Below are 26,674 nucleotides of genomic sequence, written 5' to 3' on the forward strand. Positions count from 1 at the left end.
CTAATAGTTTACTTAAAAAAAAAAAAAAAAAAAAAAAAAAAAAAAAAATTTTTAAATGAGTCTTTGCTGAATTTTGTCAGTTTGTGTGTACTTTGACGTGCACTTAACTGATCCCATTTTCTTTAATACAATACCACCGTATTGGAGCATTGAGTGGGCTTAACAGAAGTACCAACATGCCTGGCACAGGGGTTTTCAGCAGGTTGCCTTGAATGGAGCATATTGCGGTGTGCTCTCCTAGTTGACATCATTTAAGGTTAACCACAGCAATCGGACCTCAGCAGGTAGCTTCTGCTGTTAGATACTGACTGTAATGCGCATGCAAGCATCTGTGGGCTCCATACACTAACTGACATGGGACACGCCACTGATTTAATATTAGGAGGTTAAAATGTTGTTGTTGAAATTGAGTGTTCTAATTTTGTGTGGATTTTTTTTCTCTACAGAATAAACCCTGGAAGTATATGATTTTGGATGAAGGGCATAGGATCAAAAATATGAACTGTCGTCTCATTAGGGAATTGAAGCAGTTTAGGTCGGATAACAAGCTGCTTCTCACTGGGACGCCTTTACAGAACAATTTGGCAGAACTGTGGTCTCTCTTGAACTTTCTGTTGCCAGATGTATTTGATGATCTCCAAAGGTAAATACTTAGTTACCCTCACCATAAATACTTTAAAATTAAAAAAAAATAAAACCACTTTAGTTTCCCTCCTAATTCAAGGTCCCAAATGTATTTGTGCCCACCTCTGGGGTGCTTATGCCCAGTCAAAATACATTATTAGGCGCACATACCTGGAGGCTGAAAATAAATTTGGTTTGTCTGAATTGGGGGAACTTGGGATTGTCCCCTGATGCAATCTCCACTCTACCTATTTTAGTTAGTCAATCCGTCAGCAGGATTTTGCTATGTAATCTGACAGAATGATGTAAGACAGTCTGACTTCAGTGATGCATCGCTTGGTTTACAAAGCAGCAGTTATGTTGCAAAATGTTAACTCTGCTGCACATCTAGCAGATCTCTAATGTTGAGCCCTGTATAACCTGAATAGCAGTTCTCTCACTATACTGTGGCAGATTTCTGCATTCATTTAGTTGTGGGGACATGGTTGGACCAGGAGGCATAATGTCCTGTAGTTGTAATCTCATGCTGGTTTAAAATGCTTGTATTGAAACAGCAAAACAGTCCAGTTACTGATTTAAGCAATGGCATCTGTGCATCTACCATTACATCATGCTACTCAGATTACATAAATACTTGCTGACAGATTCCCTTTAACATAAAATCTCCGCTCCATAGTGCCGCCTTCTAACAGGACACACCAAATGATATACCAGTTATTACCTATTCATTGAGTGGTACTTAATTGATTACGTGACCTTCTTAACATGGACTGTGTTTCTTGTACCTTAGTTTTGAGTCTTGGTTCGATATTGCTGGCATAACGCAACATGCTGAAGACCTTGTGGCTAAGGAAAGAGAACAGAACATTTTACACATGCTGCATCAGGTGCGGAAGATATATTTTTTGTGTGAAATTGCTTACTAAAACTTTGTAGAGTGGCTTTCATGTGACTTCTGAAAACTAATTTTTTTGTTTTTTTTTTTAGATTCTCACACCTTTTCTTTTGAGAAGACTAAAATGTGATGTAGCACTAGAAGTCCCTCCAAAAAGGGAGGTTGTAGTTTATGCACCGCTGACTAAAAAACAAGAGACTTTCTACACAGCCATAGTAAACCGGACCATTGAGAAAATGTTGGGACAGGACAAGGTATTAATGCTGTTTTTTATAGTTAATTAGATGTTTAGATTACGTGGTTTGGTGTCTTTTTTTTTTTTTTTTTTCCCCCCCCTATATATTGAACATTAAGGCTAAGTGCCCACATTTCAGAAATGCTGCTGAAATGTCAACAGCATTTCTGCAACTCTTCCGCGGGTAAAATGCATGTGGAATTCGCATGCGTTTTCCCACAAAACACAAGTGTTTTGCAAGTGCTTTTAACTTGCAGAATGCTTGCGCTTTTCCAAGCGATTTGAAGCATTGCTTGGAAAGGTGATTGGTTGGTCACACTTGTCAAGCATAGTGCTTGACAAGTGTGACCAACTTTTTACTATTGATGCTAGGCAGCATCATTTGGTAAAAGAATGTTAAAAATAGTTAAAATAAAAAAATAAAGATATACTCGCCTTCTGGCAGCCCCCGGAGCTTTCCTGGCTCTCAGCGGTGCTGACAGCATCTTCCGTTCCCAGGGATGTCTTGTGACAATGGTCTCTGACGTAGCATCACGCGAGACCGGTACGTCATCAGAGGTCATTTGCGCAATGCATCCCTGGAGACGGAAAATGCTGGCAACATGGCAGAGAGGCGGGAAGGCTCTGGGGGCCGCCAGAAGGTGAGTATATCCCGATTTTTATTTTAATTCTATTTTTTACAGGGATGTGGTATCCAGGGCATGGAGAAGTCTCCTCTCCTCCAGATCCTGGGTACCATCCACACATGAATCGCTCACTTCACGCATGGTGGACATAGCCACATGCGTAAAGTGAGCGTTTCAATGCAATCCTATGGCGGTGGAATCGCGGCGATTCTGCCAAAATAATGACCATGTTGCAGAATTTACCGGTATGCGATTCCACAGCGGTAAAATCCGCAGCATGGGCACAGCAACTGCAGTATCCCATAGGATTGCATGGCGGTGTGTTGTATTAGCATTTGTGTTTCTGCTGCGGCAAAAACAAGGCGGAAACGCATAAAAAAAGCAATGTGGGCACACAGCCTAAATGGTTGCAGATTCAAAAAACCAAGCAATTCCATTGACAGAAAAATATATTTTGTATCTTGAAAGATTAGTATAGAAAAAACTTTCGGCATAAATGTCCCCTTTTTAGCTAAATTAACAATTTTCTATACAGATTGTGTTTTGAGTTCAGAGCATTTTTACCTCTTCATGTTTGTTTCTGTGCTTTCCTTTTCACTTTTCCTTTACGCAATTGTGTATGCAGTGGCTGGCAAGACAGTATTTTATAATTTGCCATTACTCACACCATGTAAAGAAAAGTGGGGTTAAATGAGGTGGTATTGTACTCTAAGGAGAACTTCAGAATGCTTATTTTTTGTTCTAATATTCCGATTTCAGAAAATTAAAATATACATTGAATTAATCCTGATTTTTAATTTTAAATGTAGTTTACAATGATTAGCGGCAACTGCCTCTAAGTGCCATTATTTGCAAGCTGTTGCGTTCAGTGAATAACTATGTAGTAAACTCCTTTTGGTGATGACAGCAAGTAACCCTCATTCTCTCAACATAGTGTTGCTTTCACTGTCTATGCATGGCATCTGTGGCCATATCCAAAGCATTGTTCTACAACTGCTACAAAGGTGTTATGAAGCTGGCACAGAATTTTAGACGTGTTAAAGGGAAAAGATAACTAATGTTTGAGAACATTAAACCATGTTCCCACTTAAAAAAAGAAAAAAAAAAAATGGTCCCCATATCTTGGCAGATATGTGAAATAAGTCAGACATGGTCTATTTTTTTGCTCCCTGCCAGTTTCAAGTACATGGGACATCACTACTATAGCGTGCATCACTGCTACTGCCTAACTTGCCACTGAACTTGATTTATGCTGACCAGTGGTGGGGTGCCCCCTCCGGGCCATGGGAGAGCGAGTACTGTCTAGCTTTATTTTACAAGTTGACACATTGGGAAATTCAAGGGGGATGTGTGTGTTTTATTTTTTTTATAAATATGGCATGGAGATTCTGACAAATATGTATTTAGTCCACAGAACCTGTGATAAATTCCAACGGAAAAGTGAAGAGGAAGAGCTGTAAGATAGTTGATTACCGTGAACGGGACACTGGAAATGATATTGACCGGCTTATTAATAACATGCAGCAGCAACTTGAGCAAGAAGTAAAAGAAGAAAGGTATGCTACTATGGAAACTTGGTGCTTAAGTGATGGTCTGTTTTGCCACCGTTGGTCACTAATCCTCTTTATCTAGATATGAAACAGATAAGGCCATGCCAGTGGATTCCGAAGTACACCTCAATATGAGAAATACTATGATGGTGCTGCGAAAGTGCTGCAGTCATCCTTATTTGATTGAATATCCTCTTGATCCATTCACTCAGGAGTTCAAGGTAAGTTTTTAATTTCAAATATTAACTTTGCATTGAAGGGTTCATTCCTAAATAATGGCAATAACTAGAGATGAGTGGACACCTGGCTGTTCGGGTTCAGCCAAACTGTTACAAAAAGGTCGGGTACCAGAGCAGTACCCGGACCCCAATCACTTGAATGGGGGTACGAACATCCAGTGTTTGCCAAGCTGTCATGTGCATGACAGCACGGCAAACACCGCTTCTGATTGGCAGTGAAATCCCCGCCGGTCAGAGCTGTGGTTCCCACGCTGTCAAGACAGCGTGAGCACTCAGCTGGGATCGGAGGTATAAAGCTTACCTCTGGTCACTGGTGTCGGCTGATGGGACTACTGATCCCATCATCCGACACCTGCTGCCGCTAATTAGTGAGAACAGGAGTGGCGGATGGGAGTATTAGCAGCTCCTGCGCTGCAAATTAACAAAAAAAAAAACTTGCAGCTGTCGGCAGCAGCAAGGTTAGTTATCAAGAATAGTGGTCCCCACGCTGTTTTAAGTAAGTTCAATTAAAAAAACGGTCCCACCCACTTTTGACAACCAGCCTTGCTAAAGCAGACAGCGGGGGTTGGTATTCTCAGGCTGGTAACGGGCCATGGATATTGGGATGAACAGTCTTCAATCTGGACGGTGCCAAGATGCGACAGTCCAGGCTGAGAACCACTGCGAGCGCAGCCTCAAAGACCAGTAATGATGTCACTGAGGTTCCGTTCCCAGCCGGGCTGAACTTCGGTGACCTTGGTGAAGATCCCCGCTAGCATCGTGAAAGGAAAAACTCAACATTCCTCCCCACCCCCCTTAAAGGGATTGTTGGGTATAAAATGGTGGCTAGGCAGTGTTGGAGATAATACTATGTAGTAATTGCCCTCCATGTCAGCGGTGCATCACCCACCCCACCCCCCAACCTGTATTCTGCTTACATTAGGGGGGGATGTAAGGAACAGACGGTTGAAACAAGTGATTGGCTGTTAGATATCTGCAGTCAGTCACTGGCTTCACTGGGGCCCAATCTGAAAATTGCTGGAGCGGAGGATAAGTAGTATTTAGTTTTTAGCTTTGCTGCGGCCTGTGTGCTGCATTTTACATGTCAAACACAAACTTAAAGCATTTATAACCTTTTTGATGAGCTGGTGTTGCCTGCCTGGTTTAAACCTAACTGAACTCTGTTGCGCACAGGAATCTTAAGGAATTGTAAGTTAATTCCTTACAAAAAATTAGCATTGTTTATCTTTAGCAGTATGATAATCAACAATCTTGTAGTAATGTGTTGGTTTTTTTTTTTTTTTTTTTTTCTTTCTGTACCCCCAGATAGATGAAGATCTGATAAAAAGTTCAGGAAAGTTTTTAGTCCTAGATCGTATGCTGCCAGAGATGAAGAAAAGAGGACACAAGGTAAAAAAAATCCCACACACTTTAGTTTTACCTTTGGCTATTTTCACGAACACAAGTGCTTCCAGGTCTCTTCCTTTTGAAGACCTTGATGGTGAACTTTTCTATACTTGAACTCCTTTCTCATTCTCTTGTCTTTTTAGGTCTTGATATTTTCTCAGATGACCTTAATGTTGGATATATTAATGGATTACTGCTACTACAGGAAATTCAAATTTTGCCGATTGGATGGATCTATGTCCTTTACAGAAAGAGATGAGAATGTAAGATTTGACACAATGAATCTGTTATGATGTTTTGTTTTTTCCCATTGATTTGATGAAGGTATAGTAAATTGTATCAGTACTTGAAACTTGCTTTTTAGAACATTTTAAGATGTGCTTGCTGTCAGTGAATGATGCTCCTGTTTACATTTGGAGTAACAATTGGCCAGGAGACCAAGGACTGTGTGATGTTGCTGCTGTCTTCAAATCAAAATGCAGATAATCACTTGATTATTATGAAACAAAAAGATGCTGACAATTACTTGTATTACAAACAATCATCTTTGTCTTGGCCACATCCAGTCTTGCCCTACTGCTACTCAGAGCAGAGCACCAGTGGGCTGCATCACTGCTGAAAGTCACCGTTACTACTCCTCGCTTCTCTCTCTGATGGCAAGCCTGTCTACAAAATGTGGAGAAATTAAAATAATGGATATTTAAATTGGGCTTTTTCTTAAAATGACTCTTAGTTATACCTTAGATGAGACTTGTGTTCTTTGCCCTTGTGTATTTGGGAAAACGGCTTTCTGCATTACAGTAAGCACTGGCAAAATATTCTCGGCTTTGACATTTGAACAACTTTCTGTTTTGCAGATGAGAGAATTTAACACAGACCCTGATGTGTTCATTTTCCTTGTCAGCACACGTGCGGGAGGCCTGGGAATCAATCTAACAGCAGCAGATACAGTTATCATTTATGACAGTGATTGGGTAAGTACTCGGTTCTGTAAAGATGCCTTGTGCACAATTTACTGTACCACGACAAATGGAAACTGGTGGTTGCATGCTACTTTATTCCCAAATTATAGACCTGCCTAGCAGGCGACAACAAAGTGCGATTTCTAAATGTGTCTTCAACGTAATAAAACCAAAATGTGTCCAAAAGAATTGGCATAGGGTATTAAATCCACTGTTTCTAAATTGCCGTGAGACAAGTAAACCCTTACTAAAGATTCCTAAATATCAAATATAAAGTTTATTCTATTAATATAGGCAATAGTGTAGCTAGGACATATACCACCAATATGTCTATATTAAGTAGCAAAGAGGTAAAATATAACTCTTAATTAGTAATGCAGATATAAAGGTAATCAACTAACCTCATAAAAGTGCTCATGTGCTATTAATGTGCAAAAAAGAAATGGACGCAACTTTTTTATCAATAGTGTGTGGGTTAACTAATTCAATTGAGCCCATATACTTGTAGCCTCTTTGAATAGATATGTCCCAATGGCTTTGCCACGCTACACAAATTTGATATTTACTTACATACCAGTGGGTTCCTTAGAAAAGTTAACAAAACTATAATCTGATGCACGCAGTATTTAATGGCATCTATGCATATTCAACCTGAAAGAGAAAATGAGGAAACAATATATGTATTCATGTGTTGTACTTATATCATTAGAAAACCACAGTATACTCGTATGGGAATCCTGACATAAATTAGCCTGGTGTCCCTTTCATTAATAAATATTTGCAGCAATTGCAGAGTGCCTCAGCAAGATTGTATATGGGTCAATTAAGGCAATATGGCACTTATTGGAACACTCACCAGGCGTAAGGGGGATTTATTTTTTTTTTTTTTTTTTTTTTTTTTTTTTTTGTCATTCCCACACTGTTCCCCATTCATCCGATGGGCGTTCTAGTCGTGGCCTCCCTCACAGCGTGTTTCGTCATACCAGACTCATCAGGGGAGTCGCATCCGGGCCTATGTATATAGTGCTGCTAAGGTGCTGCGTTCTGCTGCCTCCATTTTAAATAGTGCACCTTCAGTGGAAGCCTCGATCTCACTTCTGGTGAATGGAGCGCACGCCCGGTATTATAGTCCTCTTCCGGTCCCTGAAAGGCACAACTCCAGCCAGTGGCACGCACATGTCACTTACGGAGTCCATGCTCACAGCTTCAATGCCTGCATCATCCTGGTGGTTACCAAGGAGACTATTAGACGCTTTCTCGTTTCTTATGGTAAATCATTATTCATTCGCTCCTACAATAATTTACTTAGCGGAAGCAAGTACCGAACAGAATTGCACGTATGGCAAGGTTCAGAATTAACCCTTGATAAAGGCCAGATGGGCCGAAACGTTGGGCTTTAATACTCTGCTGTACAAGTTTATATATTGGCTGTGAATTCCCAGTGCATAAAGAGATGAAATAAAAAGATGAAATAAATGAATATATTACTGGAAGCAACTTCATTTTTGATATTGTTCTGAGTGCTAGAGGTGTTTTGACATTATATATTGTACTTCATGTTAGTGGTAAAATTTCATTCAAATAACTTGCTTTTATTTGTGAAAAAAAAAAACGGAAATTTGATGAAAATTTCGCAATTTTCCAACTTTGAATTTTGATGCCCTTAAATCACAGATACGGCACACAAAAAAACTTGATAAGTAACATTTCCCACATGTTTACTTTACATTAGCACAATTTTGGAACCAAATTTTTTTTTTGTTAGGAAGTTATAAGGGTTAAAAATTGACCAGCGATTTCTCATTTTTACACCATTTTATTTTTACGGACCACATCATATTTGAAGCCACTTTGAGGGGTCTATATGATAGAAAATACCCAAAAGTGACACCATTCTAAAAACTGCACCCCTTAAGGTGCTCAAAACCACATTCAAGAAGTTTATTAACCCTTTAGGTGAGTCACAGGAATTTTTTTTATTATTTAAAAAAAAAAATAAAATGAACATTTGACTTTTTTCACAAAAAAAATACTTCAGGTTCAATTTTTTTTATTTTACCAAGGGTAACAGGAGAAGTTGGACTGCAAAAGTTATTGTGCAATTTGTCCTACGCTGATACCTGATATGTAGGGGGGAACCACTGTTTCGGCGCATGGCAGAGCTCAGAAGGGAAGGAGCGCCGTTTGACTTTTTCAATGCAAAATTGGCTGGAATTCAGATCGGACGCCATGTCGCGTTTGGAGAGCCCCTGATGTACCTAAACAGTGGAAACCCCCCCACAAGTGACCCCATTTTGGAAGCTAGACCCCCCAAGGAACTTATCTAGATATGTGGTGAGAACTTTGAACCCACAAGGGCTTCACAGAAGTTTATAACATACAGCGGTACAATTAAAAAAAATCATATTTTTTTTCCACAAAAATGATCTTTTCACCCCCAATTTTTATTTTCCCAAGGGTAACAGGGCCCTAAGTTATTGTGCAATTTGTCCTGAGTACGCTGATACCCCATATGTGGGTGTAAATGACTATTTGGGCGCATGGCAGAGCTCGGAAGGGAAGCAGCGCCATTTGATGTTTTTGGCTGGAATTGAGTTTGGACACAATGTCACGATTGGAAAACCTGATGTACCGAATCAGTGGAAACCCCCCACAAATTACACCATTTTGGAAACTAGACCCCCCCCCCCCCCAAGGAACTTATCTAGATGTGTGGTGAGCACTTTGAACCCCCAGTGCTTCACAGAAGTTTATAACGCCCGGGCGTGAAAATAAAAAAAATCGTATTTTTCCCACAAACTATCTTTTAGTCACCAATTTTTTTTATTTTCCCAAGGGTACCAGGAGAAATTGGACCCCAAAACTTGTTGTCCAATTTGTCCTGAGTACGCTGATACCTCATATGTGGGGAAAAAACTACTGTATGGGCACACGTCTGGGCTCTGAAGGGAAGTAGTGACGTTTTGGAATGCAGACTTTGATGGAATGGTCTGCAGGTGTCATGTTGCCTTTGGAGAGCCCCTAATGTACCTAAACAGTGGAAACACCCCACAAATGACCCGATTTTGGAAACTAGACCCCCCACGGAACTTATCTAGATGTGTGGTGAGGACTTTGAACCTCCAAGTGCTTCACAGAAGTTTTATAACGCCTGGGTGTGAAAATAAAAAATCATTTTTTTCCACAAAAATGATATTTTTGCCCCCAATCTTTTATTTTCCTAAGGGTAACAGGAGAAATTGGACCCCAAAAGTTGTTTTGCAATTTGTCCCAAGTATGCTGATACCCTATATGTGGGTGTAAAACACTGTTTGGGCGCATGGCAGAGCTTGGAAGGGAAGGAGCACCATTTGACTTTTTCAATGCAGAATTGGCTGGAATTGAGATCAGACACCATGTTGCATTTGGAGAGCACCTAATGTGCCCCCCAAAGGTCCCTGTCGCCATCTTGGATTCGGGGGCCTGCAGGGATAGAGCCCACGCAGCAGCGCTGCACATTGCGCTGCCGTGGGGGGGCTCAGGGAAGCATGGAGGGAGCCACCTCCCTGCCGATGCTTCCCTTTAACCCCCAGTACACCGCGATCGTGTTTGATCGCGGTGTACAAGAGGTTAACGTGTCGTGAGCGCCGCTGATCGCTATGACGTACTATCCCGTCCCTGGGAATTAAGTCCCAGGGCACATGGACGGGATAGTACGTCATATGGGATTAAGGGGGTTAAAAGGAGCAGACAGATTTCATGCAGAACAAAGACATCCTAAAATTGGGGGAGGGGTACAAGGGAATAATGCTTGTGACACAGCAGATCCTCGAGGGAAGATGGCGGGGCGGAGGACCCCATCAAAGATAAAGATACACAGAAAAGGGTATTCAATCCCTATATTTACCCTAGCTAAATTTAACCCTACCTAGCGTGGAGGTTGGCACCCTATATCCTGTGCATTGGCACCCCCACTCAACGGCAGCTGTCCCTCACTAGATTCCCTACTAATCCCTATCCGAGAAAAGAAAAGGACAATTGCTCGTTCAAACCAATAGGGTAAACTCTTTTCAAGCAGAATATCCATTGGGTCTCTTTTTGTAACAGACTTTTATCCCAGTCACCCCCTCTGGAATGTGGGCTAATTTTATCTATTCCCATAAACTTCATTTTCTGTGTCCCCTCCATGTGTATGGTTCATACTATTGGCTATTGGTGTATGCTTCTTGCTAGTTGTCACCCAAATGCTCTCCCACCCTCCTCTGTAATTCTGTCCTCGTCTTTCCCACATATTCAACACCGGGGTAATATACCCAATCCGCAGCTTCATTATTTGTTGATCCAGGGGAAACCTCTACAAGGCCACATGTGAAGTTTTTTGAAACTTGAGTGGTGCTTCTAATCTTAAGTCCCTGCACCTAGTCTTGTACATACCAGCTGCCATCGTTGCATATCGGCACAGCTCCGGTTGGTCTTCACTGGGTCAGTGACCTGCTGGATTGCTCCATTGCTTGCTGCAGTGAGCTTGGAGGTCACTTTAATGTAAGTCTGAGGGCCTTCTTCTGGCTCAGACTTGCATTGAGATCTTATAACCATTACCTCATGACTGTCAGTCAGAAGTTGCGATCACAAGGTGACGCTGATAAAAAAATGAAAATGGCGGCATGCAAGTACAAGATGCCAGTCAGGGACATTACATTAAATGCTGGGGTGGTGCTGTAATCATACCTGTGTTTAACAGACATGTTTGGAAATTGTAATGTATGTGGTCCACATCATGTATGCCAGATTTTGGCTCAATTTGGGCACCTCCTTTCAACATATTCGCGTACAAGTACATTTTCACACTTTGAATTAATTGCACTTTCCAATATTTCTAGAATCCACAAGCAGACTTGCAGGCTCAGGACAGATGTCACAGGATCGGTCAAACCAGGCCAGTTGTTGTCTACCGTTTGGTGACTGCTAATACAATTGATCAAAAAATTGTGGAAAGAGCTGCTGCGAAAAGAAAACTAGAGAAACTGGTGATTCACAAAAGTATGTATTACATGATTTGCTTAATTGCACTTTTTTTTTTTTTTTTTTCCTTCATGATTTGGTGTGATTAGCTGCTTTTTATAGAAATCATCACTTTCTGAGTAACTGCCACAAAATGACATACATGTTCATCAGTGTGTGGGTAGAGTGCTCAGGAGCTGAACTCCTTCCACTAGTTGTAGATACCACATAACATCAGCAGCCTGAGCAGCGCTCTGATTGCTGCCATCAACCAGTTAAATGCCAGTGTCAATCTGACAGCACCATTTAAATGGAGCAATTGACAGTGTGCATGTGCTAGCCTCTGTTTGCCCTCCGTGACATATTGATGGGCTGTCATGGCAGCTGGGGCCTGCATAAGGTTGCCATCTTCATACTGCTGTGAAGCCCAGCCACAGATTGAGCTTCATAGGACATCACAATTTACACTATATGCAGCAATACCATAGCCTTCAGTGATCTACCAACTGCAACTTCTAATGGTATTAGAATCCATTTTGAAAAATATATTCCAGGTAAAAAAAAAACATACACACACACACACACACACACACACACACACACACACACACACACACACATTTTCAAAACATAAAATTAACCCATATGATGAATCTGTCAGAAGTGCTTTAAAAGAAAAACAAAAAACTAAAGCCTTATTTTGAAAAACAATTTATTCAAAATTACAACTTTACTTCCTTAAAGTTTATTTGTATGTTGAGGGGAAATATGCAGACTTGGTAACAAACTGCCTGGTGGAGTGAAAGTCGGAAACTACGACTCGCTGATCAGTTGATCGCACAAAGCGGCTATGTTTGCACTGTGACAAGTGAGGGGTAGACTTTACTGTATAGAGAAATGAGGTACTCTACACTTATACACTTGCAAATGGGAAAAATCATTTTGTTTCCCAAGTACAAACGTGCATATTTCCTTCCTACAATTTTGCTAAAATCTAAGGTTGTTTTATTTTTAATAGATAAATTTAAAGGTGGTCAGACTGGGATTAATCAGTCTAGAAGCTGTTTGGATCCTAAGGAATTGCTTGAATTACTTCAGTCCCGGGATCATGATAGGTAGGTATTAAACGATTCCATTCTTTCTGAATATTTCCTTTCTAACATCTGACTCAAGATATTTGTTTAATAGATGCAATGAATATAATCTCCACTTCCTTATTCTCTCTACTCCACTCTTTTAAAATATTTTTTTAATATTTTAAAGTTGCCAATCCACTCTATGAAGTGATTTTGTACTTTTATTTATACACTCCTGAAGTGTTTGCACACTTGTTACCTTCTTCACAGCTTTCTTGCTCACAATATAGATACAAAGCCTGCCAAGTGGTATTTTGAGACTAGTGCAGTTATATTGCATAGCAGTTCTAATAGGCAGAAGGCCTTTCACTAAGGCGGATAATCTAATACTAATGTATTCATCTTAAAACCTATTGGGGACTTTATTGATATTTTACAAAAGGGTAGTCTCAGAACAGATTTCTATTGTCCAGAGGAAGGATAAGGGATAACAGATCTGTTGAGCGCCGTCTTGAATAGAGCAGAGCTGCGCGTGCTTGACCTGCACTCCATTCACTATCCTGCGCTGCTTTCTTCCATTAGTCGCATAGACAATGGTGAAGATGTTGTGCTTGTGTGCACATCTGCATTCTGCAAAGCACATTGCTCAGAATTGCTGGAAATTTCAGTTGTTGAATACCCAGCAATCAGAAAATTATCCCCTATACAATAACAATTTCTGAAATTGCAATATTTTTTTTTTTTTAACATTCTGAGACTGACCCCGGTGCAAGTTAAATAGTTGCAGAAGAAAGCTGTATGCAAATGTTATTTCAGCATTTTATGTAATGTGTAAGGAATCTCCTGTGGATATGGCTTGGGTAATGTGCCAATCTCAACGGTATTACAGAAAGAAATGCCACCAAACCCTTCAATTGAGTTCTGAAGGTAAAATGGTAGAGAATTTCTACTTACGGGACTTGGCCAAATAGTCACATTATTAAAAACTGACTAGAAGAATCCTTCTACGCTTTATGTAAAAATAGGTCAGTTTTCCAAAAAAGTCACCGGAAGCATTCTGTAATGCTGTAGATAAGCCTCCGATGTAACCTGAAAAAGAAGAAAAACATGTTATATTATACTCACCGAGGTGGGCGGTCCGTTCCTATGGGTGTTGCCATCCCGTCCGGCGCCTCCCTTAATGCGATGACGTCCTCTTCTCCCGTCCTTTAATGGCTCTGGCCCAGGCGCATTGCTCTGCCCTGTTGAGGGCAGAGCACAGTCCTACAGTGCGCAGGCGTCGGGAGAGGTCTGGTGGCTGCGCATTGCAGATTTCTGCTCTGCCCTCCACAGAATGCTGTAGATAAGCCCCCGATGTGTATGCTGGCAGCTGCAAGGCCAAAAAAAAGTGACAGATTCCCTTTAAAAGTAAATAAGAATTTCACACACAGTCCCAATATAATATGCCAGACGAGATTAGCACACTCATCTTGATGTATGGTTGCACACTCTTTGGTATAAACAAAATTGCAATCAATTGCTTCCTATAACATCAACAAGCTCCATACATATCTCAACTGGAATTTCGAGTGTCAGCAGCAACTCTGTCCTGGTACCTGGCTCCACCGCCACCCTTCCCCGGTAAACCTTTCCTCCCCCAAATTATCAGGGTGTGTCTTGCAGTCCACACAATTCCGTAAGTTTGGGGTCATTTTCCTGCTGGATGAACTAGGAGGCAAGCCCATCTTTCACTTTCCCTGAAGGATTTTGGCTTTCGCACATTTTAGCAAACTGTTTTTGTCAGCAACTGGGTCCTCCTGGGCCTCCTGCCATAGCATTTAATTCAAGTATTGATGGGATAGTTTGTGCTGAGCCTTCCGAATAGCTTGAATTTCTTTTAAAGCTTAATTGGGGCTGCTTATCAGTCATCTGGACTATCCTTCGTTGCAACATTTGATAAATTGTCTGCTGTCCACATCCATGCAGATTAGCTACAGTGTCATGGGTTGTAATAAATCGTGCACCTGGACAAAGGAATATCAGTATTTCTGGAGATGACCTTGAACAAAAAAATGTTTAATATCAACAATCTCAAGGTTAAGTCCTCAGTTTTCGTCTGTTCTCCATCCTTAGTGACACACAATGCAAAGATTGAGTCAACTTTCCCCTTTTTACCTGGTTTCAAGTATGATTTTCATATTGCCCACACCTGTTATTTGCCACAGGTGAGTTTGAACGAGTGCCACACGCTTGAAACGGTGGTTTACCCATAATTTTGGAATGGTGCCAACAATTTTGTCCAGCCCACTTTGGAGGTTTTGTGTTGACTTATATCCAATTACCTTTTTTTTTCCCCCCCCCCAATACACAGAGAAAATTATTGCAATTACATGTTTTGCTATACATGCTTGCTTCATTTTGTGGAACAATTTCAGAGGTGTCAACACTTCTAGCCATGATCTATCTTAAGAGGATAAACACATTGATGCTACCATCAATGCTGGTTTAAGCTCTGCCTAAGCTAATGCAAATTAATGACTGAGTTTATTTTTTTCCCCCTCCAGAGAAGTGATGGGGTCAAATGGAAAAGTCATTAGTGACAAAGACCTAGAGCTTCTGCTGGACAGAAGTGATCTTGTTGGTAAGTGTATAATGTAAAATTGTAATTTAATAAAATCAAAGACTACATTAAGAGGATATGGTTTACTGTATTTCATATCATCTGCCAAATGCATTAGTGGGTTGGGAGAGAGGGGTGCGAAGAACCTTTCAGATTTTGCAACGTGTCCAGTGTTTTATTTCAATAAAGTTCCATTTGTAACTATAGGACACCCTTATTTATATATAATTTTTTTTTTTTTTTCTTTTGCAGCACAAATGAAAAACAATGAAACCTCACCTAAAGAGAAAAATGGTCTGTTTTCAGTAGTTGGAGACCCAGAAGACATCGAAGTCTAATTCTTGCTTTAGATTTGGCCTTTTGGTTTAAAGGCTTTAAAACTTAAAGATGTGTTTGCTAAATATTTTACTGTTGCACTTTTAATCAAACTTCCCATGGAAGTAGTTTATTGTCTGTCTAGTTTAAATATTGTTAATAAATAAAACTTGTATACTAAATAATTATGGCTTCATACATGGTCAACTTATTCTTTATTAAACAGATTTAGTTTTTATGCACCCAATTAAATAGTAGATATTCTGTGTTCTTTTAACCTCTTAACCCCCCCAAGGGTGGTTTGCACGTTCATGACTGGGCCAATTTTTACAATTCTGACCACTGTCCCTTTGTGAGGTAATAACTCTGAAACGCTTCCATGGATCCCAGTGATTCTGACAATGTTTTCTCGTGCCATATTGTACTTCATGTTAGTGGTAAAATTTCATTCAATAACTTGCGTTTATTTGTGAAAACAGAAATTAGGCGAAAATTTTGAAAATTTCGCAATTTTCCAACTTTGAATTTTTATGCCCTTAAATCAGAGATATGGCACACAAAAAACTTAACATTTCCCACATGTTTCCTTTACATCAGCACAATTTTGGAACCAAAATTTTGTTTTGTTAGGAAGTTATAAGGGTTAAAAGTTGATCAGCGATTTCTCATTTTTGCAACATTTTATTTTTAGGGACCACATCACATTTTGAAGTCACTTTGAGGGGTCTAGGTGATAGAAAATACCCAAAAGTGACACCATTCTAAAAACTGCACCCCTCAAGGTGCTAAAAAAAAACATATTCAAGAAGTTAACCCTTCAGGTGCTTCACAGGAAATTTTTGAATGTTAAAAAAAACTAACATTTTAACTTTTTATCACAAAAAAGTACTTCAGGTCGAATTTTTTTTTTTTTTTTTTACCAAGGGTAACAGGAGAAATTGAACTGCAAAAGTTATTGCGCAATTTCTCCTGAGTACGCTGATACCTGATATGTGGGGGAGGAACCACTATTTTACTCTTCGCCACGACAGCACCCACTGGAGGTATCGGATCCGCCCATTTGGAACAGGAAACCCTACAGGAAAGATAAAAGGGGCGGTCCGCCTTTCCTCCTCAGTTTTGGTTTCCTGTTCCAAATGGAGCAGGATCCTGCAGGATCTTACCTGGGCCATGCATCCGCCTGTGCGGTCTCTTCGGGAACGGCAGGGGCTGCGGTCCGGAGGCAGCGTCGGGGGAGACTCAGTTTGACGGCTCCCCCCTCGTCTGGTGGCATAGTGGTAATGGCCGGGTCCGGGGAGGGCCGCCCGGTCTTACCAGGGAGCGCGCCGGTCTGGCATCCGGGAGATTTCCCCCCCCCCCCCCATTCCCATCGGTGGGGGTATAGCGTGGATGGTGAGGCCATGTGCGCGCGAGCCGCGTGTGTTAATAGCGGTGGCGCGGGAGCAGGCCGGCGCCCGACGCTCCCATACCCCGGAAGTAATGGTTGAACTTCCGGGGTAAGATGGCGATGACGCGGCGCATGCGCCCTGTGACAGGGCGACTTCCGGGGCAACGATACAGATAAAGCAGCGCTGCAACATTGGAACATGTCGTCCCCCGCAGAGTCGCAAACCCCAGCAGGGGATTCAGCTGGGGGCAACTCCACCAGGGACCGCAGCGCCAGGACGGAGACTGCCCGCAGGAGCGAGGCAGCAGAAACCCGATCCAAACCGTCTCAGCCATCTGAACCGGTATTAAGCTTCACTGGGTGAGTGTGCAAAGCATATGCTCTACCTATTAAGCTAACCTCCTCTCCTCCCCCCCCCCCCCTCCCCCCTCTCTTTACCTTTGACCTCCCGTTTCAGTCAAAGAAAAAAGGAAAAACAAAACATAAAGAGTGTGCATTATGTTCAGAGCCTCTCCCTGACTCCTACCCCAAAAAACTCTGCAAACAATGCATGAAAGAGACCAGGCAGGGGCCGACGATATCTTCTCAGGATATCCGAGCCATAATTAGGGAGGAAATACAAGCCATCAACCGCGCCAGCACTCCCGCAGAGTCCAGGCATAGAAAACAGGTTATTGTCAGTTCAGAGTCAGAGGAAGAACAGGGGTTAAACTCAGGCTCCGCATCCACGTCCTCATCATCATCCTCGGAGGCGGAAGGACACGCATGTTTTCCTCTGGACAGCGTAGATAACCTGGTAAAAGCGGTTAGGAATACTATGGGGTGTGAAGAGGAAAGGGGAGCCCAGACCGCGCAGGACATTATGTTTGCGGGATTGGCAGAAAAAAAGAGGAGATCATTTCCAGTAATACCGGCAATTAAAGATCTCATCAAAAGGGAATGGGAAAAACACGACCAGAGGGGTTTTCTCCCATCCGCTTCAAAACGGAAGTACCCGTTCACTGATGAAGATCTATTAAAATGGTCTAAAATACCAAAGGTGGACGCTGTCATATCCTCCACTTCCAAACAAACCTCGATCCCGGTCGAGGACGCAGGATTGTTAGCAGACCCATTGGACCGAAAGGCTGAATCCTCGCTCAAAAGGTCCTGGGAGTCCACCACCGGGGTATTCAAACCCGCAATAGCCAGCACATGTACTGCTAGGTCAATGCTGGTATGGCTAGATCAATTAGACCAGCAGATTGAGCAAAGAGTGTCAAGGGAGAAACTGCGTGCAGCCATCCCGTTGATAAGAGGGGCAGCTGCCTTTATGGCAGACGCTTCAGCGGACACCCTAAGACTTGCAGCAAGGTCGGCAGCCCTGGTGAATAACGCCAGACGCGCGCTTTGGATAAAAAGCTGGAAAGGGGATGCACAATCAAAGTCCAAAATTAGTGCAACCCCATGCGAGGGTGAGTTCCTCTTCGGAAAAGCCTTAGACGAAATTCTCGCCAAGGCAAAAGAAAGGAAAAAGGCCTTCAGTGATTCTCCCATTCCGTTTTATAGGAAAACCTTTAAAAGACGGCCATTCGGGAGAAGAAGACAATCGGACAGAACGAGATGGGCCACGAAAGACGAAAAGCAGAAGGGTACCATCTTCAGAGGGCCAACATATAGGAGAGAAAAAAATTAAAAGTTTAGACCCACCGGTTGGGGGCAGATTAAAATTTTTTTTTACCAAATGGGAACAAATTACGTTAAGCCCATGGATTTTGAATATAATCAAGGAAGGAATAAAGATTGAATTCCTTCGAATCCCCTATGAGTTCTTTGTTATAACTCGCCTTAATTCCTCACTTCAGCAAAAGGCTCTCGAAGACGAGATTCGAGTCCTGCTAGCTAAAAAAGTTTTAGTTGACGTCCCTGAGGAACAACAGGGTAGAGGCTTTTACTCTCCCCTGTTTTTGGTGTCTAAACCAGACGGTACATTTAGAACCATTATTAATTTAAAGAAGCTAAATTCATTTATAAAAAATTATAAGTTCAAAATGGAATCGATTAGATCCACTATAAAGCTTCTTTTCCCAAATTGCGTAATGGCAGGGATTGATTTAAAAGATGCTTATTATCATCTCCCTATACACAACAGATTCCAGAAATACCTAAGAGTCGCAGTGGAAGTCGAGGGCAGGATTCGTCATTTCCAATACGCGGCCATGCCCTTCGGGCTTTCCACGGCACCAAGAATATTTACCAAGGTGATGGCAGAAGTGATGGCCTACCTTCGCCAAAAGGACACACTAATTGTACCATATCTAGACGACTTCCTAGTAATTGGGAATTCAGTCAAACAATGTACTGAACGCGTGACTGACGCAGTCTCCTCTTTTCAGAGCCTTGGCTGGATCATCAATATCCAAAAGTCCAGACTCGATCCGCAATCTCTCCAGACATTTCTAGGATTTCAACTAGATTCCTTGACCCAGAGATGTCTACTACCCCAGGTAAAAATCATCCTCACAAAACAAAAAATACAAGCAGCTATAGATAAACCACGTGTATCCTTAAGAGGAGCAATGTCACTATTAGGATCACTAAATTCTTGCAGTCCGGTGGGCCCAGTACCATGTCCGTACACTACAACACCAGATCCTCCAGGAGGATAAGCGACATAGTGGTCGTTTACAGAGCAAAATAACCCTGTCACAAGAAGTCTTGACTTCCCTAGAGTGGTGGTTAGACGATGACCATTTATGTTCAGGAGTCCCATGGGTTATAGTTCCATCCTGTATTGTAACCACCGATGCCAGTCCCCAGGGCTGGGGAGCCCACATGGAGAATGGGTTTTATCAGGGAAGGTGGAGTAAAGAGGAATGTGATTACTCATCTAATTTAAAAGAACTGACTGCAGTGTTCTATGCTTTATACAATTTCCTTCCGCAGCTCCAACAGAAGCATGTAAGGATCCTGTCGGACAATACCACCACAGTGGCATATATAAACAGACAAGGAGGAACTCGATCAGAGACTCTGATGTCTTCAGCGGCAAAAATTTTAAACTTAGCAGAAAACTATTTTTTGTCCCTCTCGGCCCTTCATATAAGAGGCGAGAGCAATCAAAAGGCAGACTTCCTAAGCCGTCACACTCTACGACAAGGAGAGTGGTGCCTCAATCGGAAGGTCTTCAGGGACATAGTAGCCGCATGGGGACAACCCGAGGTGGATCTTTTTGCCATAAGGGAGAACAGGCAGATAAAAACCTTTGCCTCCCTATCTCCGTCAGATCACCCAAACATACTGGACGCCTTTCTAGTTCCATGGAATTTCAACCTAGCGTATGCGTTCCCTCCATTGATCCTCCTACCTCAAGTAATTCGGAAGATCAGAGACGACAAAGCAAGAATAATCTTAATAGCACCATTCTGGCCAAAAAGACCGTGGTTTTCGTGGCTGCAGATTATGTCGATAACAGATCCTTGGGTCCTTCCAACTGCCAATCTACTCTCCCAAGGCCCCTTTTTCCACCCTCAAGTGCTCAGCTTGCACTTGACGGCGTGGAATTTGAGAGGCAGTTATTGAGGACAAGAGGATTCTCGGAGTCCTTAATTGCTACACTACTACAAAGTAGAAAACAGTCCACGACCCAGATTTACATTAGAATATGGAAAAAATTTCTTCAATTCCATACAGTACCTCATACAACAGAAGTTCCGATAATCCCAATCTTGGAATTTCTGCAGAAGGGGAAAGACTTAGGCTTAGCAGTAAATACACTGAAAGTACAAATATCGGCATTAGGAGCACTATATGGCCATAATATAGCAGGCAACAAATGGATAACTCGTTTTATTACAGCATGTGAACGAATAACTCCAATCCACATACCCTCCGTCCCTACATGGGATCTAAATCTGGTCTTAGACGCCCTAACGGTAGACCCCTTTGAGCCGATCGACACAATACCCTTCAAATACTTAGCACTTAAAATGGCCCTCTTAGTATCACTAACCTCAGCTAGAAGAGTGGGTGATATTCAGGCCTTGTCAATAGATCCACCCTTTTTTCAAGAATACCAAGACAGATTGGTATTAAAACCAGACCCTGCCTACCTGCCAAAAGTGGCAACAAAATACCATAGATCTCAGGAGATACTCCTCCCAACCTTCTATAAAAATCCCTCTACTCCGGAAGAGCAGAGGTTCCATACTCTGGACGTCAAAAGAACTGTCCTAAAATGTATTGAGAGGCCCAACAGTTGGAGGCAGAGTAGGGCCCTATTTGTTTCATTTCAGGGCTGTAAGAAGGGGTATGGAGTCACGAAGAGCACCATTTCCCGGTGGATCAGAGAGGCCATTCGTTTAGCCTACTCCGCAAAAAACGAAGATCCTCCAGGGAACATCAGGGCGCATTCCACCAGGGCAATGGCAACCTCTTGGGCGGAAAAGGGAGATGTTCCGATTGAAACTATATGTAAGGCGGCAGTTTGGTCATCCCCTTCTACCTTCTATAACCACTACAGACTTGATCTTTCATCAACCTCTGACTTAAGCTTTGGCAGGACTATCCTTGGCACGGTGGTCCCACCCAGGTGATGGTCTCTGGAATCTCTCCAGTGGGTGCTGTCGTGGCGAAGAGTAAAAAGCCGGATTACTTACCGGTAATGCTCTTTTAATGAGTCCACGACAGCACCCGTTCACTTCCCCCCCTAAAGATATGAATAGTTAAAGTGTTACCAAATAATGGATAAGAAAGATGTTAAAATAAGAGAACATTGCCTAATCCTTGGCGGTCCTTCTGGTACTCTGAAACGTAAAACTGAGGAGGAAAGGCGGACCGCCCCTTTTATCTTTCCTGTAGGGTTTCCTGTTCCAAATGGGCGGATCCGATACCTCCAGTGGGTGCTGTCGTGGACTCATTAAAAGAGCATTACCGGTAAGTAATCCGGCTTTTCGCCACATGGCAGAGCTCAGAAGGGAAGGAGCGCCATTTGACTTTTCCAGTGCAAAATTGGCTGGAATTCAGATCGGACGCCATGTCACGTTTGGCGAGCCACTGATGTAACTAAACAGTGGAACCCCCCCCCCCACAAGTAACCCCATTTTGGAAACTAGACCCCCCCAAGGAACTTATCTAGATATGTGGTGAGAACTATGAAACCACAAGGGCTTCACAGAAGTTTATAACATACAGCCGTACAATTAAAAAATCTTATATTTTCCACAAAAATGATCTTTTCACCCCCCAATTTTTATTTTCCCAAGGGTAATAGGTCCCTCAAAGTTATTGTGCAAGTTGTCCTGAGTATGCCAATACCCCATATGTGAGGGTAAACCACTATTTGGGCGCATGGCAGAGCTCGGAAGGGAAGCAGAGCCATTTGACTTTTTTGGCTGGAATTGAGACCGGACACCATGTCTCGTTTGGAAAGCCCCTGAAGTGCCAAAACAGTGGAAACCCCCACAAATGACACCATTTTGGAAACTAGACCCCCCCCCCAAGGAACTTATCTAGATGTGTGGTGAGTACTTTGAACCCCCAAATGCTTCACAGAAGTTTAACGCCTGGGTGTGAAAATAAAACATATTTTTTTTCCCACAAAAGATATTTTTGCCCCCAATTTTTTATTTTCCTAAGGGTAACAGGAGACATTGGACCCCAAAAGTTTTGCAGTTTGTCCTGAGTAGGCTGATACCCCATGTGTGGGGGTAAAACACTGGGTGCATGGCAGAGCTTGGAAGGGAAGGAACACCGTTTGACTTTTTCAACGCAGAATTGGTGGAATTGAGGTCAGACGCCATGTTGCGTTTGGAGAGCACCTGATGTGCCCAAACAGTGGAAACCCCCTAATTCTAACTCCAACCCCAATACAACCCTAATCTCAGCCCTAACCCTAATGGGAAAATGGAAATACATTTTTTTAATTTTATTTTTCCCTAACTAAGGGGGTGATAAAGGGGGGTTTGATTTACTATATATGGTGAGTTTTTGTTTGGCAGCTGTCATACGCTAAAAGATGCTTTTTATTGTAAAAATAATTTTTGCATCACCACATTTTGAGAGCTATAATTTTTCCGTATTTTGATCCAGAGTGTCATGTGAGGCCTTATTTTTTGCGGGACGAGTTGACGATTACGCTGTCGCCTAATTGGGGGACACAGAACCATGGTTGTTATGCTGCTGTCCACTAGGAGGCGACACTATACATAATCTGAAAAAGATTAACCTTGGCCCCTCCTCTGCAGTATACACCCCTGGACGGCGTCAGCCTTTTCCAGTTTTTGCTTAGTGTCGCAAGGAGGCACACCTAGGAGTTTACACTACAGATGAAGAAAAGCGGGTCTCCAGCGAGACTCCTGGCATGGCTCCCTCCTCGGTCCCCTATTAGGGGTACCCGGTTGAGGTCGAGGTGGCTATTCCCCATGTCGCTCCCTCCCTAGTCCTTCAGGTACTGGTTTGAAGTTGAGAACCCCCCCTCCCTCAGTTCCTTTTAGCTCTGGGTTGAGGTTGAGCCGACGACGAAGCCCCCTGACTGTGGCTGCAGCACCCTCCCTAATCCCCCTCTGGGAGGATTAGGTTGAGACACCGCAGGTAGGGCCTGTACCAGGCACCATTTGGACGCTTACAAGCCCAGGGACCCCAGTCCAGCTGCAGGCTCCTGTTGGGACCGGGGGAGATGCAGCAAGGCATAGCACTTGTTAGAGACCGGACTCCCTGTGGTCTGTCCACAGCTGCACAGCGTCTCAAAGGGACCCTCCACAGGGCCCAGTGCGCGTTCAGACCCCACCGCTAGCCTTTCATTCTGGGGGGGGTCTGGGTTAAATCCAACCCCCCCACGGGCAACCGCGCCATCCTGGAGCCCTGCTGGGCATGAGATCTCAAATTTAGGCCGTGGCTTCGGCCAAGCCGAAGCCGCCACCCTATTCCCGCCCCCAGATGACGAAAATGACACTGCAGTGTCATAGAAGGGGCGGATCGAGACAGGAAGGGCGTGCTTTTACATAGCTCTGCGCGCCCTTTTCAGCTCTCCGCCCCCTCCACCTCAGAATTCCGGTGGCTTCTTGCTGCACCAGAAGAACATAGCTGAAGGCCGCACAGTGGTCTCTGGGGGGCACAGGACTGGGATTTATCGGTGCTGGACCTAGGGGGTGCACCGGTGGGGTAAGATCACAACTGGGTTCTCTGTACTCAGCTGTGAGTTAATATAACCTATAACGCTCCCCTGTTTTCTGCGCAGATACCCCTGTAGGGCCTTTGCTAATCAGCCTCTGGGCACTGTCGGACTCAAGAGGACCAGAGAAGACTGCTTTTATTACTCTCCCCAGCGACAGCACATACCCGCACTGCCGGGACTGTACTCAAAACACTGGATCAGAACCCCAAGAAGTCCCTTCCAACGCTTCTGCGGCCGCTACTGTGCCAGAATGGGCTACGCAGATGTCGTAGTCTATGACAGTCTATAGATAACCTGACCTCCACACTACTGCAGGCTCTGCAGGGTCATGTCTCGGCTATGAACGTTACCCAGCAAAGGGACATCCGGTCTCGGTACATGCCGGTTCCAACAGTTTGAGACGTAAGCGGACCCACAGGTCGCATTCATCTGCGTCTTCACATGGCACTGGGTCGTCCCCCTCCAGGGAGAGACAGTGGCTCCAGGTCACCTAGACCATCCCCTGATAAAGACAATGTGGATCTCCACAACGATCCCTGACCACAGAACACCTCCGCCCTAGTTCGCCCGCTAGGGAGCTCCTTAGCGATGCGCAAGACTCGGTCACATATGCCCTCCAACTCAGATGACGAAACAGAACGCTCTGCACCCTTGTCCCCCTAGCAATACGGCGTTAATTGAGGATATAATCTCCATCCTTCGGGTGCTGGACATTTCTGATCCAACCCCGGAAGCACCAGAACACAAGATTTCCTTCGAGTGTTCAGAAACCATCTAAGGTCTTCCCTAATCACCCGGAATTTCAAAATATACTTTCTAAGCATTTTTCGCAGCCTGAGAAAAAATTTGCCAATCGCAAATACTTAGAAGCAAAGTACCCCTTCCCACAGAAGGACACTAAGGAATGGGCAGATCCACCTGAAGTGGACCCACCAGTCTCTAGGCTAGCAGCACAAACTCTTCTCTCACTGCCGGACAGCTCAACCCTCAAGGACGCAGCAGACAGACTGGTAGAACGCATGGCTCGTTCAATCTTCGAAGCGGCAGGTGCCTCTTTGGCTCCCGTGTTTGCTTCAGTTTGGGCAGCCAAGGCCACTATTGCAACAGGGCCTCCAAGCTTCAAATCCTCAGCTGGCGGACCAGGCGGTGCAAATTGCAGTAGTGGCAGATTACATGGTCCAGGCAGCGTTGGATTCTGCAAGAGGGGTAGCGGGAATAACATCAAACGCCATCACGATCCAGCGTATTCTCTGACTGGACTGAAAGAATGGAAGGCGGATGCGGCCTCAAAGTCTCTAACAAATCTCCCGTACTTCAGTGGGCGTCTTTTTGGTGAAAAGCTGGATACAATGATATCCAATGCTACCAGGGGTAAAAGTACTTCTCTCCCTCAACTAAAACCAAAACGCACGTTTAAAAGACGTAATCAATCTCGTTTCTGATCCTTTCGGAATTCTTCAGGCTGGTCCGTCTCGCGCCCAGCACAAAATCGTAACCGCTCCCCCCCACAGAGACAACACATGGGCAGGACAGGAACTGGCAGTTAAAAGCAAGCCAGGCGAAATCCAAGGGAGGAAAAGCTCAGACTTTCCGCTCATCATGACTCATGGCCTCCGGAAGACACCCCACTTGTAGGCGGGCGACTGCTATTCTTTCAGCAGGTCTGGCTGCCTATTACAGAAGAAAGGTGGGTCAAGGAAATGGTGTCTTCAGGATACAAGATCGAGTTTACTACCAGCCCACCGAACAGGTTTTCTGTCCGTTCCTCTAAATCCTCCACTCAAGGCTCGAGCCTGCCATCAAGCGGTTTCTTCCCTCCTTCAAGCAGGAGTTATAGTACCAGTTCCAGCAGACGAGCGCTTCCGAGGGTTCTACTCCAATCTGTTCGTGGTGCCCAAGAAAGGAGGCAGCGTCCGACCCATACTAGACCTCAAGCAACTCAACAAGTATGTTCGAGTTTGTCACTTTCGCATGGAGTCCCTCCGGTCAATCGTTGCATCCATGGAGAAATAATATCTCGCCTCCATAGACATAGAGGATGCATACCTGCATATACCAATTGCTCCCGCCCATCAGATTCCTCAGATTCGCAATCAACCAAGACCATTACCAGTTTGTGGCCCTCCTGTTCGGACTCGCCACGGCTCCCAGAACATTTACAAAGGTCATGGCAGCTACCATGGACGTTCTACACTCCAGAGGCATAGTAGTCGTTCCGTACCTGGACGACCTCATTAAGGCCCCCACCTTCAAGGACTGCAAGGTCAATGTCTCAATCACAATCGACACGGAGTCGCCTGGGATGGTTAGTCAATTTACAGAAGTCATCGACTACCCCGAGTCAGTCTCTGGCCTTCCTAGGGATGCTATTTGACACCTCCAGGGGTCTAGTGATCCTCCCCAGGGACAAGGCACTAGCCCTCCGTTTGGGAGTTCGCACTCTCCTCCGCAAGTCCCACCGATCTCTCCGGTATGCCATGAGTACTCGGCATTATGGCAGCAGCAATGGAGGTGGTACCTTTTGCCCAGGTTTCACCTCAGACCCCTTCAACTGGCCATCCTCAAGTCCTGGGACAGGAATCCGTTCTCCCTCGACGGAGTTCCGGTTATCGAAAACCAGGAGGTCCCTGCACTGGTGGCTCAAGCC

General features: G+C 43.8%; 1 protein-coding gene across 2 annotated transcripts in view; it reads left to right on the top strand.

Annotated features, from left to right (window-relative positions):
• HELLS (helicase, lymphoid specific) overlaps positions 1–15,672 on the top strand; it is a 78,278-nt gene extending 62,606 nt beyond the window's left edge. For both annotated transcript variants that reach the window (XM_073585877.1, XM_073585878.1), the window contains exons 11-22: positions 447–643; positions 1,415–1,511; positions 1,612–1,773; positions 3,788–3,936; positions 4,013–4,151; positions 5,475–5,558; positions 5,699–5,818; positions 6,413–6,529; positions 11,377–11,536; positions 12,516–12,612; positions 15,117–15,193; positions 15,425–15,672. In XM_073585877.1, the coding sequence (XP_073441978.1) occupies positions 447–643; positions 1,415–1,511; positions 1,612–1,773; positions 3,788–3,936; positions 4,013–4,151; positions 5,475–5,558; positions 5,699–5,818; positions 6,413–6,529; positions 11,377–11,536; positions 12,516–12,612; positions 15,117–15,193; positions 15,425–15,510 (1,485 nt within the window). In that variant the 3' untranslated portion in view covers positions 15,511–15,672. The remainder of the gene's footprint in view (positions 1–446; positions 644–1,414; positions 1,512–1,611; positions 1,774–3,787; positions 3,937–4,012; positions 4,152–5,474; positions 5,559–5,698; positions 5,819–6,412; positions 6,530–11,376; positions 11,537–12,515; positions 12,613–15,116; positions 15,194–15,424) is intronic.
• The last annotated feature ends 11,002 nt before the right edge of the window (positions 15,673–26,674 follow it).

Source organism: Dendrobates tinctorius, unplaced genomic scaffold, assembly GCF_039654945.1.
Source record: "Dendrobates tinctorius isolate UK_male_01 unplaced genomic scaffold, ASM3965494v1 ptg000089l, whole genome shotgun sequence".
NCBI classification, from domain to species: domain Eukaryota; kingdom Metazoa; phylum Chordata; class Amphibia; order Anura; family Dendrobatidae; genus Dendrobates; species Dendrobates tinctorius.